The sequence below is a fragment of the Meles meles genome, chromosome 1, assembly GCF_922984935.1.
Source record: "Meles meles chromosome 1, mMelMel3.1 paternal haplotype, whole genome shotgun sequence".
NCBI classification, from domain to species: domain Eukaryota; kingdom Metazoa; phylum Chordata; class Mammalia; order Carnivora; family Mustelidae; genus Meles; species Meles meles.
Window position 1 is genome coordinate 182915861 of NC_060066.1, and position 20324 is coordinate 182936184.

The 20324-nt window shown below is 58.7% G+C and overlaps 1 protein-coding gene across 5 annotated transcripts in view; it reads right to left on the reverse strand.

The window, feature by feature from the left end:
• The window catches only part of PTPRF (protein tyrosine phosphatase receptor type F), an 87107-nt gene that overhangs the window by 31583 nt on the left and 35200 nt on the right, over nt 1-20324 (reverse strand). For all 5 annotated transcript variants that reach the window (XM_046010956.1, XM_046010943.1, XM_046010949.1 and 2 more), the window contains 3 exons: nt 18616-18804; nt 9764-9874; nt 65-334 (listed from right to left, as the gene is read on the reverse strand). In XM_046010956.1, the coding sequence (XP_045866912.1) occupies nt 65-334; nt 9764-9874; nt 18616-18804 (570 nt within the window). The remainder of the gene's footprint in view (nt 1-64; nt 335-9763; nt 9875-18615; nt 18805-20324) is intronic.

A 20324-nucleotide genomic window follows, 5' to 3' on the forward strand; every position in this document is an offset into this window, starting at 1 on the left:
CTCCTGCTGCCCTCTGAGACGGGGGCAGGCCCCAGGCCCCAGCAGGCTCACATGTGGTACTCACCTTTCACGGTAACCTGGGCCGTGGCCTCGATCATGCCCAGCGAGGAGATGGCCACACAGGTGTAGTTGGCAGAGCGCACGACGTTGCTCAGCTCCAGCACGTTGCGGCCCACCGGCATCTCATCCTCCTTGGTGAGCTCCTCGGCCCCCATCATCCACTTCACGTAGGGCATGGGTGCGCCCACTGCGACACAGGTCAGGTTCACGCTGCCACCCGGCATCACCTCCTGGCTGCTGGGAGGGATGGAGAAACGAGGAGCCACACGGCGCACTGCGGGAGGAGGGAGAGAGGCACTCACCGGCCGGGCAAGACACTCAAGAGGATGCAAGGGCAGGGGCCCCTCATCCAGGAAGCCCCCCTCGTCAGAGCCGGACCCACCTCAAAGGCAGGTGGGGCAGAGTCCATGGGCCTCGGCTTACACCCTCCCAATCCACTTTTGGGCTAGGAGTAGCCCCCACGCTCAGAGACTGGAACACGAGAGATTCCATAAACAAGTTCCCATTTTACAGCCTAGGAAACTGAGGCCCAGCAAAGTCCTGCTGTCTGCCCAGTATCATACAGGGACTCTGTGCAAGGTTCAGGCCTCAGGTCTACATTAAGGGCTCGTCAGGGCCACATTCTAGGTCGCCTTCCAGTGCTGCCCCCCACCCGCCATGGGTCTCCAGAGGGGCTAACTGGGGCACCAGTGAGAGAAGTCCAGGCACTGGAGGGTAGAGGACCTCAGAGCGTGCCTGGGGCAGGGCGGAGGGGCAGGCCGGGAGGGGCGTGGCCACCTTCTCTGGAGTCACTGCCTTCACGACCCGGCCGCAACCAGAGGGAAGAGATGATCTCAGCCATGCTCGAGGCACAGGCTGGGAACCCAAGGGGAAGGCCGCCCTTTGGAAGGGGCTGGGCAGGGCAAGGGACCAGGGCGGGCCAGGGACGTGGTCCGCGGGCAGGATGGGCATGATGATGGCAGTAACATGATGAGGGCGCCGAACAGATGGCTTTCTGTGCCAATGAACGAAAGTCTCAAGGGAGAGGCTGGCTGTACCTGGCCACGACCTCCGGCCTTGGGACTTCCCAGGCCAGAAGCCGTGCTGAGCTTCCCAGGCCAGCGTGCAGCCTGGGACCCCCCAAAGTTGCAAGCTTGGCACAAACATTTGGAACATGCAGAGGGAGGGCAGTCAGGTGCGACCTAGCCGTGGGCAGGCATGCTGGGCGTGCTGACGGGTCATGCAGCTGGAGGCCGAGGCCAAGGTGTGTCCTCCACAGGCACCCCTACAGACAGGGCAGTGGGAGGCAGGCAGTGAGGCTACGTGACCGAAAGGCACCACTGAGAGTGCATGTAGGTCTCTGAGGACCCGCGCTGGGGAGCCTGGCATGCAGAGGACCCGCGCCGTCACATCAGGGGCACCTCCACTGTAGTTCCAGACTCTGCTGCTCAGACAGCCTCAGCCCACCAAAGTAGAGCCGGAAGTAACTCCAGAAGGCACCCAGTCCAACCTCTGACCTCCCTGCACGGGGGTCAGGCTGTGGCTCGGAGACTAGACATCCAGCGGATTATCAGGTCCCGTTAACCCAAGGTTTCTTTCAAACCCACTAACTTCTCTTCAAACCCAGAGGCTACTGCTCCCACCAGAGCCTCTTCCACCTCCCTCTTTCCTGGCACCGCTGTATTCACTGCTTTCTTCCAGGACCGGCCCTCCACTAACAGCTAGCACCAGTCTGTTCACATCAGCTTTCTGTTAAAACCCCTGCCTGATCCCCTCAGTGAGTCCGCAGGCCACAAAACTGGACCCCCCAACTTGGCTCCCGCCTCAACTGTATCCCACACCACCTCAGTCCGAGGCCTCCGGAGGAACCCCCAAGCAAGCCATCTGTTCCTGGCATCGTGGGCCGAGTTCCCTCTGTGCCACCAAGCCCACTGGGGTCCCAGTGTGTCTCATGGACAGCTGGTACTCTACCTTGTAGAACTGGCCTCCTCATTTTCTTTTTTTTTTTTTTTTTTTTAAGATTTTATTTATTTATTTGACAGAGAGAGATCACAAGTAGACAGAGATGCAGGCAGAGAGAGAGAGAGGGAAGCAGGCTCGCTGCTGAGCAGAGAGCCCGATGCGGGACTTGATCCCAGGACCCTTAGATCATGACCCGAGCCGAAGGCAGCGGCTCAACCCACTGAGCCACCCAGGCGCCCCCTCATTTTCTTTAGAGGAACCTCCCCCCACCATTCTTGCTACATGGGGCATGTGACCCAGATCTGGCTAGCAATATACAGACTTTGGACTTTGGCAAAAACCGCGAGAACAACTTTCTCTCTGTACTGCAGCAGCCAACCTTAGAGACTTAGAGGAACTGAGGGCCACCTTTCATAACACAAGGGAGAACACGCTGGAGAACAAAGACGTCAATTGTGCAGAGCAGAGCTAAGAGACAAACCCAAAAGCCTGATCAAACTGTTTAAATATCTGGATCCAGCCCTGCCTGATGCCAAATCTACTTCTACAGATTTTAGTTTGGTAAGACAAGAATCTGCTTGTTTTGCTTAAGCTGATTAAGTCAGTTTCTGTCACTTGGCCCAACGCTGGGAGTCCCGGAACAATGACAGCATGTCATCCGTAGAGACGTCTGCATGGCAGACAACAGGTAGATACCGGGCATGGCTGGCAGGAGGGACCCACGACAAAGAGCACCCTTTGAGCATCCCTCAGATGGCACAAGAGTGAGACCAGGAGGCATGGACACTAACATCACCCAGCCTGGCGCTGGGTGCCATCCCCGAGCTCTGGAGCTGGGTGTGGGCTGGCGGGTCATGGGAGGAGAGGCCCAGGCAGGCAAGTCTGTCTGCTGACCAGGCCCAGACCTGCCAATGAAGGGAGGGGTCCAGCATAGCCCTGGCTGGAGCACAAAGGCACAGGGGCACAGCCTTAACTGATCAGGTCTTTATTCTCAGCCAGGGGTGGCCCTTGAGCTCTTCGTTCACGGGCATCAGAACAGGCTCAGGAAAGGGAAATCACTCTTGAGCTCCTACCATGTGAGGAAGGTTTCCTTGCTATAGATCCCATCACCTCCAGACTATAGACAAGGGAACAGACTTTTAAGACTGATACTTTTAAGTGACATGCCTGAGTTCATGTATTATCAGGAGGGCGTCAGTGGGATGAAAAGCTCCTGCCCTTTGGAGGCCTGGATGATGGGATGGAAAAAAGACACACAGGAGGCTCTATGGAGAAGCTCCTGGGCTTCTGGGTAGCCAAGGCTGGTAGAAGATATTCTTCAGCTGGCAGAAGGACGGGGCTGAGAGAGCCTATGCCAGGAAAGGTCATGGCTGCAAGTCTGATCCTGGTCAGTGGCAGAATCTTGGGGCCTGATAAGTACCTGGACAGAAAAACAAAGAGCCCCAGGGAAAGGAAGTAGATTCTTGGCCAATAAACCTCAGGTACCAACCTAAGCAGTGTAGAAAGCTGATAGGCCCATACCCCAAGTGGTCCCAGGAGGATAAAGTTTTCTGTTCCATGGCCGGGAAATGGAGGCCTTTCAGAACAAGCACTGGGAATAGCTTTGTTTTTAGTTTTATGTTTCCTCTCCTACATGCAGGTGGAAGAGAGAACCCCAGGAGCGAAGGATGAGTTTGAGTGGTCGGAAGCCACCCTTATGGGCCTCCAGCCTGGAGACTGCTGGAGACGGCACCCCAGACACGTTCGCTAGAACACTGGGCTCTAGGCACAGGCAAGGCATTCTGGAGCTAGATCTCCTGCAGCTCAGGCTCACACTCCCTGCAGTGTAAGTGAGGTTAGAGTAGGTCTACAGAGGGAGGGTGGGGGCAGGAGATCTGAGTGCCGGTGGGGCCCTGTGTCCCGGACCTGCCTGGACAGCCACCCCCATCCCAACAGCCGGGCGTGGCTGCCGACTCCCCACAGCAGCCCCGCCGCCACCCCTCCCGCTGTCCCAGACACCAGGCCTCTGAAAGGGGCAGGACTTGCCCTGGACCCGGTCTATTGACAGAAGCAACAGCAGGGAAGAAAGATCCAGGGCCAGGGAAAAACACACTTAAGGTCTCATCTTGGGCTCCAACAATGCCGGTCTACTACTGTTCTCTGTGCATCCTTGGTGCTGACGTTTTATAGACAATTTCTAAAACAGGGCTCTGCCATTTCTGGATTATATTTCAGCTGTAACTTTTAAGTCTAATTATTTGCGCTGACAAGCCCGTATAATAGGGCGGTGTGGCGCCGGGAGGCATCGGCATTCAGTGGAGTGACAGCCTAATCGCAGGGGGAGGGAGGCCCAGCAATCTGCATTCGCTTGCAGGAATTTCTCTGATGAAAATAACACAACATTAAGGAGGGGATGAGGGGCAGGATCCACTGTATCAAGATAAAATAACTCTTTAATAAATAACCTTGTGGCTGCCGCAGAGCAGTAATTAAATGCCGGCGCACCCGGCACACAGTTTTAAGTAAAGCTGGAAAAATGTAAGATGTAATTATCAGCACCAAACAAATTACCAGCCCGGCAAATCCCCCTGGAATATTTAGAAACTCATTTCTGCCTTCCCGTTAAATATTTTGTGTACGTGCTTTATTTTTGGTGGGACCAAAGAAGGGGAGAAGGGGAAGGGACCAGGCACCAGGGCGGTGGTGGAAGGGGGGCAGGGGGAGGTGGCTGAGGGCTGGGCTGTCTCTGCTGATGGCTGCTTTCTGAACGCCCCAGCAGATCCGCCTGGTCAGCGAAATGGTATAACTGAAATGCCCCAGAGCACGGGAGTGCATATGGATGGATGCTCAGGGCTGATACCCGAGCTAAGGCCACAGCCCTCCCCCCAACTGGCTCCCTTCCCCCTCCTGGAGGAAACCCAAGCCACGGAGATATGATGCAGAGAGGAGCAGGTGGCTGAAGTCTGCTCCCTGGGCTCAGCCCAAAGTCCAGTGGACAGGTGCGTCTCTTCTGACCACTTGGACCACGTGACACAGGAATGACCGCTGGCCCCAGCTGCCAGCCCCAAGTCTAGGGGTTTCAGTCTGGCTCTGAGGGTGGGGCTGAGAACTGAGCTACAGCAGGGTCTCCGGCGGCCCTTCCCAACCTATGGCTGGCCTGGGACCTCCTCTGGGCTCCCATGTGGGACTAAGTTGCAGTCAACCGTCCAGTCTGGTATGAGCTCCCTGAATGTCACGCTCAGCACCCAGCACAGGCCTGAGGAAATAGGAGCGGGCTGGGCGGGGGGTGCTGGGGCAGGTGGGCAGATCTTTGCTTGGATCCACTTAGGGAGGGAACAGACAAGAATGTAGATTTCCTCCATGCCTAAGGTAACGCCACTCAGTTGCGCCATGGTCACCAAGCTTCACGAGGCAGACTGGGGCTGGCCACCCCATTGAGCCTGGTGGGGACCTCAAGGTCAGGGCAGACCTGTGGGACTCTTGTCCTGTGCTGCAGGACCTTGAGGTATGAGCTCATTCTAGATAAGCCTTTTCCCTTAGTCTTCCCAGAGACTGCAGGTGATCTCAGGCAAGGGCGGAGTTTAGGGGACCAGGTTGTTGAAGGAATGCCCCACAGGCACGTGTGACGCACTACCGCTCTCAAGGTTAAGCCCCACCAAGAACAGACAGCTGGCCCAGCCCAGGCGTAACGGCGGGGTACCATGTCATGTCATGCACCATGCCTCCCTGACCGCCCCGGCAGGGGAGCCCAGCTAAGAGGACATGCAGACATGTGGCACATCAGGGACCCAAGCAGCAGAGGCATGCAGGGTGGGGGGGCCTCCCCACCCACCCCTAGTCCTGCCGGCCTGCCGGCCCAAACAACGCAGAGCAGAGCCTGACTGGCGGGCAGGCCTGGCTGGAGCGAGCCCAAGGGAGCTGACTGAGCCCGCTGATCCCTACTGACAGGAGCATCCCATCGACGGGCGGACTGTAGATGGATAAGAAGTGAAAAGGACCAACCTTCTCGCTGATCTGAGAGATGAGAGTTTGGGTTGATGGCAGAGTGCGATGAGGATGAGGAGGGAATAAAAAAAAGACAAGGAGAAACACAGAGAGAGTAAAAACAGGCCAACCTTCATCTGCCCACACAGCACGGACACGAGACAAGACTCTTGTGCCCCACGCACACGCACGTGCACGCAGGTGCGCGCGGACCACGCAGCTCACGAAAGACTCAGGACTCATGGAGGACACGGTGGACGGGGCTGGGTCCCATTGGCAGGTGCCAGGATGCCAAGGGCGGGACAGGGAGGGCTGGAAAGGGAGCACAGGCAGGCCCCCATGCCTCACACACACCCCACGGCTTGACAGACCCAGTGAGCTGGGCTGTAGGGTCGGGGCCCCTGCAGCCCGCAAACCCGCTAAGGCACAAGGGCCACTAGATTCCCACCACCTTAAGGAATCCCCACACTGCACGGCACCAGCGTGAAGAGCTGGTCTGGGCACCTATGTAGAGAAAGGCTGTGGAGACACCGCCCCGTTTAGAGACAACTGTGGCCAGCGGCCAGCTCCCTGTAGAGTAGAGGGATGGTTGGGGGCAGTTAGGGCATGGCCACGCCCTGGCCCCCAGCAGCTCTGCGTCCTGAGAGCTGGAGGAGAGAGACGCTGTGGAGGGAAAGAGAGGGTGAGTCACTCAGAGAGGGAGACGGATGGTGACACAGGCTGGTCCGCCCAGCCTGCCTGGGCTTGCTGGACCGCGGGTGGAGCTGCGGGCAACGGAACAAAGGCAGATGTAACTGGATGGCGTATCCCCCAAAGGCTGTCCTGCCAGCAGAAGCAGTTACTGGCTCCCACGTGCTTCCCGTGCGCCCGCCATGGTGCCGGGAGCTCACACACGCTGTCTTGTTACATTTGGCAGTTGCAGGGGGGACAGAGGAAGGATGAGAGAAACTGAAGACAAGTCCCAGGAAGAGATGTGGCCTTGAGCTCAGCGAACACAGTGGGAGAAGAGGGAGATGGAGGGAGATGAATGCTGGTGGGAGGCTGTCCATCTAGAGCACCGGTTCCCAATGTGGGGGTGAAGAGAGAGCCTCCCAGGTGACACCAGGCAAGGGATGGCGATGTTGTAGGTTCTCATGCCTAGAGGTGCTGCTGACATTGGGGGGCCAGAGGAGCCGCTACACATCACACGACCCCCAGGAGAGCCCCACACAACTAAGAGTCATCAGGCCCCAAGGGTCAATGGTGCTGAGGTTGAGAAACCAGGGGTGGAGGCCACAGGGGCCTGGATGTTGAGGCTCCTGACAGCTGGTGCCCACCGGAGGTCACAGAGGCCTGCCTGCTCTGGAAGGTCTCAGAGCTGCTCTGCTGACAGCAGGTGGGCGGGCACTTAGGGGACTTCACCACAGGTGGTCCACTCACAAGCAGCCTTCAGGACAGAGCCGGTGGCCAGCAGGGGAGAGGCCGTCTCAAGAGTTGCTGGGGCTGATGGGCCCTCAGCACCGCTGGGGGCGGAACGCACGGGCTTTGCCGGGACTGAGATGAGGAGTGGTGGAGACACGAGAGGCAAAACTCCCAGCAACTGGCTTTCTAGGTGTCTCCCAGTCTTGTTAGTAGGGCCTGTCCTGGGGCTACGGGACAGCGCGTGTGAAGCTCCTGGCAAGTCGCTCTTGACAAAACAGGGCAGGGACAGGTGCAGGTAGAGCCTGGCTATCTGGCGGGTCTCGGGCATAGAGACTTAGGACTGGCCCGTGGATGTCAGGGTCCACAGAAACACGTGTGGCAGAGAGAAAGATAAGCAAAGCTGCACTGGGACAGCTGCCTAGGGGTACCTGGCAAGTGGGGCTAGAACTAAAGAAAGCCCCATACTTGCTGCCCAAAAGGCCCGTGGGTGTGGGCAGGAAAGGTGATTTAGGGAGGCTAGGTGGGAGTGGGGGATGGGCCACGTCAGGACCTGAGCCCACCTGGTGGGGCTGGAGGTGAGAGCTCTCCTGTTTGTGCCCGAGCTGCCAACTACGGCGGCTGAGCTCGGCTCATCTCCAGAGAGACGGGCCACCTTGCCTCAGGGCTGCGGCCAGTGCGAAGTCACTTCAGAGAATACTACCCAGCCAGGATAACAGCATGGGGTCCTTCCTCTATGTCTGGGCCTTCTCCCGCAGCTCTGCCCCAGGAAACGCACCCATCAGACCATGCCCACGCAGCTTGCATCGGTTTCTCAGTGGCTCTGCTGGGCCACTCCTCTCCCTGGTGCAGTCACACACAGCGAAAGGCTTTCTTGGGACCTCAACTCTTTTGACCCTATGATCTTTTAAAAGAAGTGTTCGGTTAGGACTGCATGGCATTTGGAACGGTCCGAGTGGAAGGAGGCAGGTCTTTAAGAAGGGCTGTCCTGATGGCTCCTCTCTAGGATGGGGCTCGTCAGCCCCGTGAGCCTGTCAGAAGCTCTGCCTGGAGCAGTGCGGGGAAGGCCGTGCACGTCACAGCTCCCCTCATCTCGGCCTCTGTGGGGGCTCTCAGGCTCCCTCCGGACTCTCTGCTCTGACGCTGTTCCTTAAGACAGGCCCTGGGGCCACTCAGGCGAGCCTGGATGGGCAGGATACCTCACAAGAGGGCCAGTGGGGGCCTCCCACCCTGCACCCCCAACTCCAATGAAGTGTCACCCCTGGTCTCTGAGACACAATTTGCCCGTCACCCAAAGGGCTGGCAGCCTTGGTCTCTTGGGAACCTGTGCCCAGACACGGAGCAGTTCCTCACCAACTACATGGTTGATGCCTAATTCTCTCCACCCTGTCTGACCAGGTGGCCCTAAAGAGCAGGACAGGCTGTGGATACTGCTGGCCGGACAGGCAGATGGTCCCCTCGAGAAGCTGCACTAAGCACTCAGCGTGATGAAGTCATCGCTGCAAGAAAGACGCGTCCACTTTCCTCTTCAAATCCCCTGAGAGGAGACAGTTTCACTCGTAATGATGCCCATCTGTGCAGGGGGCTAAGTGATAGGGATGTGGGGGTAGGAGGGGCTCTGGGCCCCTCCCATGCACTGTGCACACCAGACCCAGCATGTTCTCAGGAAGAGGTGAGTGGCCAGCTTTGGTCACCCTTGGGCGGTGAGCCTAGCAGACGCTAGACACTCCATAACAGCCCCCAGGCTCTCTCTGGTGGGTCCCTGGACTTGTGAAGAAGCAGGATCCTCCAAGTCTCAGGGAGGAACACCTGAAACACGGTAGGGGCTCACCTGCAGGGGCTCACAGCAGTCTCGGACTGGCCTTTTCTATAAGGATCCTGGCTGGTGACAGAGCACAGCTGCCTCCTCCTCCAGGAAGGCTCTGGGCAGACCTGGCCAGAGGGCAGGCTCACTTGGCCTGGAGTACCCCTCTTGCGGGCGTGGGCAGACTCGAGGAATGCCAGGGAGGTCTGCCCATGTTTACACACAAACAAGTGTGTTTGCTTGTGCGCGTGCACGCGAACACACACACACATACACAGTGAAAAGTCAGCTTGGAAGGCTCTAGACTCCCATGGGGCTCTGGGCCCACGGGCAGGACCTACAAGAGATACAAATGCTCCCAAGAGCCGCTGCGTCCCACAGGGCCTGCGGGGAAGGAAGGCAAAGTGGAGGCGGACGTCAGGAGTTTGCCCAGTGGGAGCAATCCTGGCTGTCCTTCCTGCGGCAGAGAGAGGTGGGGAAAGGAGAGCCTGGGCAGAGGACAGCCCCTACTGCCTATACCGAGGGCTCCAGACCGCATGCCCAGCAGGGCCAGTTCAGCTCCATGGAGACAGGGCTGGACGCTGCCCTCGTCCTTACCTCGCACATACAGGTTGGCGGGGGCCGAGTAGCGAGTGCCTGCAGAGTTGGTGGCCACACACTCGTACTTGCCTTGGTCCGACTCCTCGCTGCTCTCAATCTGCAAGGCACCTGCGGGGACACAGCAACAGAGATCAGGCCTGGATTGTGGGGAGGGGTCTCGATGGCATTGGGGCTTGTGTTGACCAGAGGTTGAAGATGTCGGGGCCACACCTGGGCACCAGCGTTGCCTCCAGGAAGCTCTCTCTGATGAGCCCCTGGCCTCGTGGCTGGAAGCAGGCGTTGCAATCGGGAGCACAAACTGCCTGTCCTAACCCCTGCAGTTTCTCAGAGCTTGTCGGCTGGGCCAGGGGCTCCATCCCATCCCCCCCAGCTCCACGGAGTGTCCAGTCCTGGACTCCCCATTCTGGAGCCCACTGGCCAGTGAGCATGGCCATGGGTGCTCCCAGACCTACTGGCCCTGCCAGGCACCGTGGAACCAGGTGTGGGCGGGAGCAGCCTGGATCCCCGCTGGCCTGGGAGCTACGAGCACGCGATGGGGCTCACCGGACAAGAGCCTGGGAATCGGCCGCCCACCAGAATTCCACAGGAAGGAAGGAGCTCGCTCTGGGGGGCTGGTGCCTGGCAGCCTCCGCTCACAGCACCCACCCACTCCTCCCACCCCACCCCTATCCCTCGCGCCCCGCCCATTCCAGCTCCTCTCCTCAGCCTGGTCCTGCTAAAGTGCTTCGACCCACCACGGCTGCTGCATAATTCAGGAGGCTAATGGAGGCTGCAGCTCCCACTCGGGCCAGTGCCCTGAGGGGCTGCTCTGGCCGCAGACGACAGACAGGAGCCAAGACTGGGGGGAGGGGGGTGGGCAGCTGAAAAGGACCCCCTGGTAGGTCCAGGTAGGGGAGCCCAAGGCAGCAGGGGGTGGGGGGGTGAAACCACTCGACCTGGCCACCCCCAGCCTTGGCAATAAACATCTGAAAACACTGTTCTTGAGAGCACACCAGGCAAGCCGTCTAAGACAGTAACACCCCGAGCCACAGGCAATACCCGCTCCCTGGAACAAGCCGACAGACAATCAAACCCACACAGGACAGTCCAACGGACATTGAATCACCCCACAGCACATGGCCTGACAGAAAACCGCCACCTGCACACAACAGCCAGAGTGACCCTAACAGCCCCTTCCCAGGCCTCAGACTGGCTGACAGTCACCACACCCACAAAGGACAGAGACAGAACCTGTTGGACCCCCACCTGACTGGCCTGGATAAGAGCCACAGGAAGAGTTCCAAGTCACACTCTCATGGCCCACGCCCCAGGGGAGGTGCACCACGGATCCCAGCTGCAGCCCCTTCACTGCCCGACACCCCTCTTCCGCACCCAGACCCAGGGCAGCAGGAGGGGCCCTGAACACACAGGGGGCTGGGGCCTGGGGGTAGGGCAAGGTCCTGCCAAGGCTTAACCTCGATGCAGGACAAAGGGCTGGCTTGCTCCGTGGTCCTGGCTTCAGCCCTCCCCACCGGCCATTAGGGGGCATGAGGGCCCAGGGCGCATGCCACATAACCATCTTCTGCAAGAACAGCCCCGATGGGCACCCAACAGGTCACGTGTATGGGATGGATGGACGTCGTTACAGAAAATGTTCCTTCAAGCAGGTGGGGTTGGGCCCCTGGCTGGTGTGTGTCGGGGGGGGGGGGTGTTGCACTAGGTCAGCTCAGCTGGGGAGGGAGAGGAGACCTGGTGGCCGACGCCACAGGCAGGGACAAGTAGTGGCGGGGTGAGACCCCTGCCAGGGGAGGAGGCTTCCCTGTTGCAGAGAACTGGACCTGGTGGGGGACCCAACACAGCCCCTGAACCTGGATGCACACAGAAACCCCAACATCTGGAACCAACACCACAACCCAGTGGTGGGGACACAAAGAGCTAGTGCAGGCTGACAGGATGGGTGGGGGGTCTGGAGGGCAAGTCCCAGCCTCAGAGAGTAACAGACCAGACACCCTGCAAGGAGGCAGCGGCTCCTCTCAGCCCTGAGACCACCCTGGCCCTGGACTGAGGGACTAGATGTGCCCAAGGATGCTGAGAGAGGCGTGAAGAAATGAGGTGAATACGATCAGTCCAGAAGTGACTGTCTTCCAGCGGGCCTGCTCCGAGCCAGACACTGCCTGGACCCTTGTCCCCTCCTCTAAACTTTGTGACTAGTGAGGTGGGCCCTGGCCCTGATTTAAAGAGGAGGAAGCAGACTTCTGAGAGGGGGATTGCTTCTCTGAAGGCCACGCCGGCGAGTCAAACTCGCACCCGGAACTTTGAGTGTCCAGAGTGTGATTACTGAAGACTGGGGCCACAGGGCTCTGGGGTATGAAAGCAGCCAGGGCGGGCAGGGTGTCTGAGCTAGTCACGGTGGAACGGTGGACCCTGGTTACTCCCGGTGTCACTGCAACACCTACGCTGGAGTCTTCCCTGAGCGCTCCTCCTCATGTACGCTGGGCCTTGGGGATTTATGGGGCAGTCCTCACCCTGCTCTAGGACCAGGATGTTAAGGGAAGTCAAGCAATCATTGAGGGCCCCAAGAAATAGGAGCTTCTTGGGAGCAAAGGCAAGGCCCAGTCACACTGCCCCACCTCCTGGGAAGACTCTCCGTCTGTGGCTGGGCTTGGGGCTCAGCACTTGGCTTCCCCGTGGGAGCGGACAGGGTCCCTTCTGTGGGGTTGGCCTGAAAGGCTGGGGAAGCAGGGCTTGCCATCCCCAAGGCAGGGCTCAGCGGAGTTTTTCTACAGTCCAGACTTGCAATGGATGAGTCCACAGGAGGGAATGACCGAGAGTGGAGGTGTGTGGTGGCCGGTGGTGCTGAGGGGACCGGAGCTGGAGATGAGGAGGCTGGAGAGGTCAGGATGGGGATGGGGGAGGTGACGGACTGGACGGGATGGAGTGGTGGTGACGGCAGTGGCGTGGCGTGGCGAGATGCACGGACAGCATTCTTACCTCTGATTGGTGAACCACCTGGCGAGGTAATTTGAATGCAAATAAGATCAGAGAGAAGCATTAGTACAAAAGGAAGGAAAGCCACAAAAAGCCAAATCAGATCAAATAAAACATGAGAAAGGGCCTTAAATACACGGAGAAATCGAGGCCTGAATTAGGCCGACACAGGTGATAGGTAAGCAAGCGCCAGGCTGAGCCCGGCTGAGTGCGGGTGAAGTGGTGTCCCCTGGGTCACAGGCACTGCTCTGAGGCGGGCAGGGGCGGGGGGTGGGGCTGGGGTCATGGGGCCAGAGGTAACTGGGATCAGGAAGATGGAGCCAGGGCTCCTACAGACTGCGCTGGCTGAGGTCAATGAGGGGAAAGTGAACAAAAGAGGGAGCAACCCTACTCCTCAGGGGCACCCCAATGTCCCAGGTGGGCACGATTTCAAAACAAAGCACTTACCAAAACAAACCAAGTTAAGCACACAGTAGGGGCTAAAGGGAAGGCTTGCCATAGGCCACCACCAGGCCAGGTGTCCTTCAAGCAGATACACCAGCCCAGCCGCACCGGGGGACTTGGGGAGAACTCACAACCCAGTGACAGATGCCCCGCAGAGCCCACTCAACCCAGATAAAAAGTGAGTGACTACTGAGCTTCCCCCCAACCTGACTGGTGAGAGAGCCAGAGGCCAGGGCCTCCCCCTCACCTGGTCAGGGCTACAAGCCCAGAGGGCCAGACGCACCGTCTCCAAATGCCCAGTGCAGGGCTGCTATGAGGTCCGAACAGGGGCTTCCTCTGAGCCTGTGCTCAGGCCCCCTCTTCTACCATGGCCTCATCTGCAGGAGCGATGAGCCTATGGGTGGGCCTGAGCCCTGTGCTGTCCGCCCTGCCCCTCTCCCCTCTCTGCCTGTTGCAGGGGAGGGAAGTATGCCAAGGGACAAACACCGATCACTCCCTCATCGACCCTGATGACACCTGCCTAGGAGGAAGTATCCATGCTCACAGAAGAACGATGAAACAAGCTGAGGAACAGTAAGTGGCTTCCCCAAAGCCCAAGGTCACATGGCCTGTAAACGATGTGGCAGGAACTAACCAGGTCTGGTGCACAGCCTTCCCACTGGATCAGGCTGCCTCATGCAGACACAGAAGTTGGAGGGGAGGCAAAGGCAGGTGCTGGGACCTGGGCTGGGTGTGGAGGGGCTGCAGAGAGACTGGGAAGAACCATTATCACAGTGATCCCCCAGGCGTGATCCTCCAGGGACCGTGAGTGGCCCCAAGACCCTTTCGGAAGGTCCACAAGGTTGAAGCTATTTTCATGACACTAAGAAGTCATTTGCCTTTTTCACTCTAGCTCTCTCATGAATATACAGCGGAGTTTTCCAGACGCTCCACGAAGTGTGATATTGCAATAGACCAAATGCAGAAGCGGACATGAGAATCCAACAGTTTTCTACCAAGCCCCTAATTCAAGAGATTTGTGACAATGTAAAACAATGCCACTCTCCTCACGAGATGTGTCTGTTTTAGAAAACATAATTATTTTTCATTTAAAAATGCTATTTAACACGTAACAGATTTTTAAATTATTTGAAAATTTCAATTATCTAAAACTTTTCTCAACATCTAATATGGTAAATGCTGATGGATCAAACCTACGCCAGCAGAAGCTCTTTGAGGTCCTCTAATATTTACGATCAGAGGTCCTCAGACCAAAAAGTCAACAACCGCTCGCTGATCTGCTTCTACAGTGTAGGCCTGGCCTGGGAGGGGGTGGTGGGGTAAACAGTCCAGGACTGGCCCCCTAGCTTCTGGCCTCTGCTCTCCCAAAACCTAACCTGCTGTGTGATGAGTCTCTGGACCTCTCAGAAGAGTCACTTCTCCCCCAGACTGAAAGAAGAATTCACCTTACCATGTCACAGGGTGGGTGTGGAAGACTGGAGGGACCCAGGAGTCAGCAGGAGTCAGCGCTGCACCTGAGACAGTGTCAGTCCAGTGTGCTCAGGCCAAAGGGAAACCCTGACCACCCACGTGCCCTCCTGCAGACCCAGTGGAGAGGTGGGGCAAGGCGGGGGACAGGCTCTTCTGGTCAGAGCTGAGCCGTCCAGCCAGTGGGGGTCAGGGACAGCAGCCTTCAGCCCCGCCACCCCCCGGAGTCTGCTCCACGCTTGGCCCTGGGTCCCATCTGCCAGGGCCACAGGGCTCCCCCCACCATAGCCAGATGCGGGCACCTCTGCTCAGGCCCTGTAGTCTCAGCTTAGGTGTCAGAGGGTGTGCAAGGAGACTTCACTCTGGGGGAGCGCGTGGATGTGGTCAGGCTGTACTCAACAGCAAAGGAATGGCGGCTTGCACGTTCAGGCCATGGGGATGAGCGGAGCACCGGAGGTCTCCTCGGCACCTCGTCTGGGCTTGGCTGAGCGTGTGGGCCACCAGCTCCTTTCAAGACCTGGAAGTAGCTCTGAGCCCCACTTGGAGATGAGCCTCCCCTTGCTGCTCCGGTGACAGCGCCTGCTGCTGACTTGACTTCCACTCTCCCTGAGTTTGTCTCCAGTCCTCTGCACCCACCCTGGGCCTCAAGTTCAAATTCCCAAAAGGCTCTGTGACAGTATGTCATGTCATTTTAGTGAGGAAAACACCCATGGAGCAGAGCTCAGGCCTGGGCGGCGCTCACACCAGCAGCCCTTCTTTCCAGCTCCTGTTCCGGGGGCCATGCCCTGTGCCATGGGCTATAGCTGAGCCTGCAGGTGCCTGACAGGTGCTGGGGACGGGTCAGGGAGGGTGTGAGATCAGGAGAGGACAGGACTGTGGCACTCTGCTGTGCTCACGGGGCCCAACTATCCCCCAGGCCCCAGGCTTGGCATTTGTGATGCCAGAAAGCCTCTGGGTGACTGCACGGGGGAGCTCCCTGGCCCCGGATCTCCACGTGTGACCCCACGTGACTCCCTTAATTCAGCTGTGAAGTGGGCATGATAATCACAGCCTGTCCTACTTCTCAGGGTTGCAGGAGAATCAAGTGCAACAAAAGGCAGGGAAATACTTTGTGATCTGTCGGTGACGTGTAAACTGCGAAGGTCCCTGTAAACAGCCAAGCACTCGGGGGTCTGATTCCACTGCATGAAGGGATCTCCCTGTCAGATGGGTGCTGGCACCCTTTCACACGGTAACAGGACAGGGGCAGCAGTTCCTGGAGCTGAGGGCCTGGTGCCAGAGCCAGGCAGCAGGGGAGAGAGTCCTGTGTGTTACTAGAGACAGGATGATGAAGTCCACTCAGGTGCCACCTCAGGACCTGGATCCTGGGTCCATAACCCTCAGGTTGCAGGTCCCAGCTCCCTTTGCAGCGGCAAAGGTGAAACAAGGTCTTCCTTGGGCCTAAGCAGCAGGGGGAATGGACATCTGTCTGCAGGGGCAGGGCCCAAAGGTCTCATCCCTGAGAGCCACCTGTCCTATAGCTGGCTTGTGCTGGGAAGTGGGGGGAAGGGGACCTCGCACTGGGGAGCCAGACCCATGCCCTTCCTGTAAGGAGGGCCCAGCCTAAGTGAGCAGAGATGGGGCCAGGCAGTAACAGCATGAGTGGGGTGGGTCCTGAAGGAGGAGGCTTTACTTAGGCACAGAAGGGAAAGGCTTCCTGATTTGGTGAAGTAGAGCAGACAGCAAGGATGGGGTCAGGGTGGCTCCGTGCAAGTGGGGGTGGCCAGAGCCTTCCCCGTGCACCAGGCAGTGAACTAAAGCATCGACTGCTGCTGTCTCCCTTAGTTCTTTCTAAAGGTGAGAGAACAGAAGCTCAAAGAAGTTAAAGAACTTCACGGAGGCCGCAGAGCTGGTAAGTGGTGTAGCTGAGACCCGAGGAGGTAAAGCCGGTGACCTGAACTGAGAAGATCAGGGAAGATCAGGAAGCTTCCGTGCGCCTCATTCAGGAGCAGGAGCCTGGGCTCATGGGCAGTGAGGGGCTACTGAGGCTGTCCAAGCACAGAGGGGCACAAGCAGAAACCCGGCAGCTGCGGGGGGCTGGATTCTCAGGGAGAGCCTGGAGGCAGGGAGCACAGTGCTTACGGACCGGGCTACCGCCAAGGCAGCGAAAGGAGGAAGGGGTCTGCGTGGGAGCCATGTGGGTGACAAGAGGATGTGATGCTTCCTTATCAGAGCAGGAGTTGGGGCGTGTCCCCGCATTCAGGCCGAGGGGGCAGCCACCTGCAAGGAGGTGGTCAGTGGGAGAAGGCCGCAGCTGTTTGGGAAGGAAGTCACCACTCCTCCGAGTCAGGGTGACACTCAGAAGGCAGTTAGATTTTTTTGATCTCGAACTCGGGCAAGCTGTGTGGTGTTGGGAGACAGAACCAGGCGTGTGGGTGTAGAGAGGGTACCTGAAGCTACAGGAGGGGGTGAGTTGGCCTGGCGGGGGAAGGCCCCACTCATGGAGCAAGCGTTGGGGACAGGGGCTCCCTGGCTGGAGGAAGGAGCAGAGGAAGAGGAGGCCTCAGGGAGACAGATGTGAGAGGAAAGTCAGGGACGGGGGAGGAGTGGCTGCCAATGGCGTGACAGGCAGCGAATGGGGGGCACAGGTCCTGGCCCACAGTAAGGACCACATAAATAGTTGATGGACGAGCGTGTGAGACGGCGAGCCTTCCCAGAACTGCTGCCATGGCCGTGCTGGGGCGGAGGCCAGGCCTGCGGGGAGGACCATCTGGCTGTTTGGGGAGCCTGCCCGGGGGGTTGCAGGCAAACGCAGAGGAGCCAAACCAGGCCGCTGGGCAGTGGCTGCAAATGCTGCCGGACCATTTCCTGCCTTGATTATGGCTGTTTTAATTAACTGCGTTACAGCTGCCTCCATCTTGTTGAGTTTTAATTAAATTAAATGAGCTAACACTTTGTAGGCTGTCTCAGGCGGCCCTGGCTTAGGCCTGAATCCGGCCCCCGCCGGGCAGCTCATCTCTCCTTCCTCCCCTTGGCACGGCTGGGGCGGCTCCCTAGTGGGAGGCAGGGGGGAGGGGCCGGCACCCCAGGGAGTGGCAGGGGCACCTCTGACGCCTACACAACCCTGACAGGCAGAGTCGCGTCCTCCTTTGCAGTGCTGACCTCACAGCCAATGGGCAGCAGGGGTTCTGGCTGGCACTGGCCGTCTTGTCTGAGCCCACCACCCTGCAGCTTGCAGCAGAGTTTCTGGACCAAGGTCTATCGGCTCAGCCTTCGCTGGTGGCAAAGGCAGAGTGCAGCTAAACTGATGCTGAGCCTCCTTTCCCGCCTGCACCGTTCCCACAAAAACTGAATCAATTATCCTGGCGGGAGCCTCGGAGGCAGATCGATCAACGGGGCGACACCTCCTGCCTGGTCGTGACGGCATCCTTGCTGCCAAGGGCTCCCAGCTGGCTCGACTGAGATATCCAGAGGAGACAGGTGGCCCTGGTGGCCAAGGGATGGCAGTAAGTCCTCCTGGCTTGAAGCTCCTGAGGTCTGGCCTTCTGAAGCCTGATGAATCAGGCATCTCTGGCCTCTTTTCCTGGCTAAGCCCTGCTATCTGGGGAGTAAAGAGAAACATCGAGTAGGCCTCCTCCCAGGCCAGACTCCAGGCAGGATGGAGGATGAACAGCCACGGAGGACCTCTGCAGAGCCCAACGCCACGCTGGGCACTCCACTCATGCTCCGAGGAGCCGGGCCGCACCGAAGTCTAGACTCTGGGGATCCCAAGAAGGGAGAAGAATCCCTGACAACGAGCCCTCGCTGTCAAGCTCCCTTCCCTGGGCCAGGAGGGCCTGTACCGAGATGCGACTCGCCCACCGGATACCGTCCGCTCAGCCCCGGAGGGCTGGCCCCAGGCTCTCAGGCCCGAGAGGGAAGGCTGTGCTGGGTGCCAGGAGGACAACCTTCCTAAAGTCTGTGCGGCCCCCTGCCCCTCGCCCTCTGCTCACCTGAACGCAGCTGCTTGATGCGGCCATTGCTCGTGGCAGGGTCCACCGGGAGGAAGTCCTTGAACCAAGAGATCTCAGGGTCGGGATTCCCGCCTGCTGCACACAGCATGGTCGCTGTACGTGCCTTCTCCACCACCTTCAGCTGAGGCCCCATGTCGATGGAGGGGAACCCCGGCGGTAGCTGTTCCTCTGTAGATAAAGAACAAAAGGGTAAGTCAGGGCCGGCACTGCCTGCCCACTAGAACCCTCAGCCGTGGGTAGCTACTCCCGACTCCCAGGTTGGTCAGGACCCTCAAGATCCTTGTCTCCCAATTTCTGACTTCCAAGGGTGGAGCCTGCTCCGTGTAAGGACCCAGACTCCTGAGTCCCACTTCCCAGGCCTGCCCTTTGCAGGGCTGGGGTGGGGGGTACCGTTGACCATGGAGCACACCCGGCCCTGGCAGGGAGTTTCCAGGTCTGAGAACAATGCCTCAGACTGGAGACATCAGCACTTCTCTCTCCGGGCCCCGTGAAAAACGAGGACTGATGCTCTGCTGGCCACAGCAGAAAGTGCTACACGGATGCTGGGCTGCTGGGGGTGGGGGCACAGCTCATATGGCAGCACCCAGGGCCACAATGCAGTCCAAAGGCCCCCACCCCGGTGCTGCCTAGTTCCCACTCCCTTTTCTGCACGTCGTGTCCCTTCCACTGCTTGCCTCTGGCCTTGAGCCCCACAGCATGGCAGAACCCCACATCACAGCCTGGATTCTGGACCTGACTCTGGTACCCCTGCCCTACAAATGACCCCCTGCATTTCCCGGTCCTGACCCTGGCCCACTCTCTACTATAGCCTTGACCCTGACCCTCTTCCCTCACTCCCTAGGGATCGTGGTCAGGCCTGTGGACCATATTGGAGCATGTGGAGGCTAAGGAGGGAAAAAAGGCTCTATGAGGACACCAAATTTGATGAAGGGAAGCGAAACTCCTCCCTCACCAGGGGCTGGCGGCTCACACAAGAGTCATTGTGTGGAAGCAACAGACATCGGCACACCCCCTCACTCACTGCACAGACACTCTGGTACACGGCCCCTGAGGCTGGGGGAGCAGGGCTGGCCACTCGCCACCCCTGGAAGCACAAGGGGCTGGGAGCATAGGCTTTGGACTATATCAGGCGGAGTGGGGCTTTGACCTCCATCACCAACTAGCTCTGTGACCGGGGGGCATTACTCATCCTCTCCATGCCTCCATTTACCTGTAAACCAGGCTCAAGCGCCCAGCTGGTACAGCCACTGCAAGGAGCACATCTAATGACACACAAGGTGCTGGAGAGGGTGACAGAGAACCCGCACCAACGAAGATTAGTGGACATTACCGTTACAAGGAGTACCCGGCTGAGCCACCGGGGCAGTCAGGTACCAAGCCCAGGGCCTGGGGCTGGAGCCTCTGCCTGCGTTCGAGAACCTGGCAGAGCCTGTCAGTGTGGACACCAGACATGCCCAGTGGAGGCTGGGGAATGCTGTCAGTCTTCCAGGGGGAGGGCAAGGCTCCGTGGTGGCAGAGACCAGGAGACTGCCTAGACCTTCCTCCCTTGGGCCCAGCACAAGATGGGTATGTGGGGACACTAGCTGAGGTTAGGCTCCTGTGCCAGGGAGAAGGCATATGGCATCCTCAGAAGTGATTCTAGAAAGTAAAGACTGGCAGGGCTGATCCTCCCTATAGACTCTCGGAGA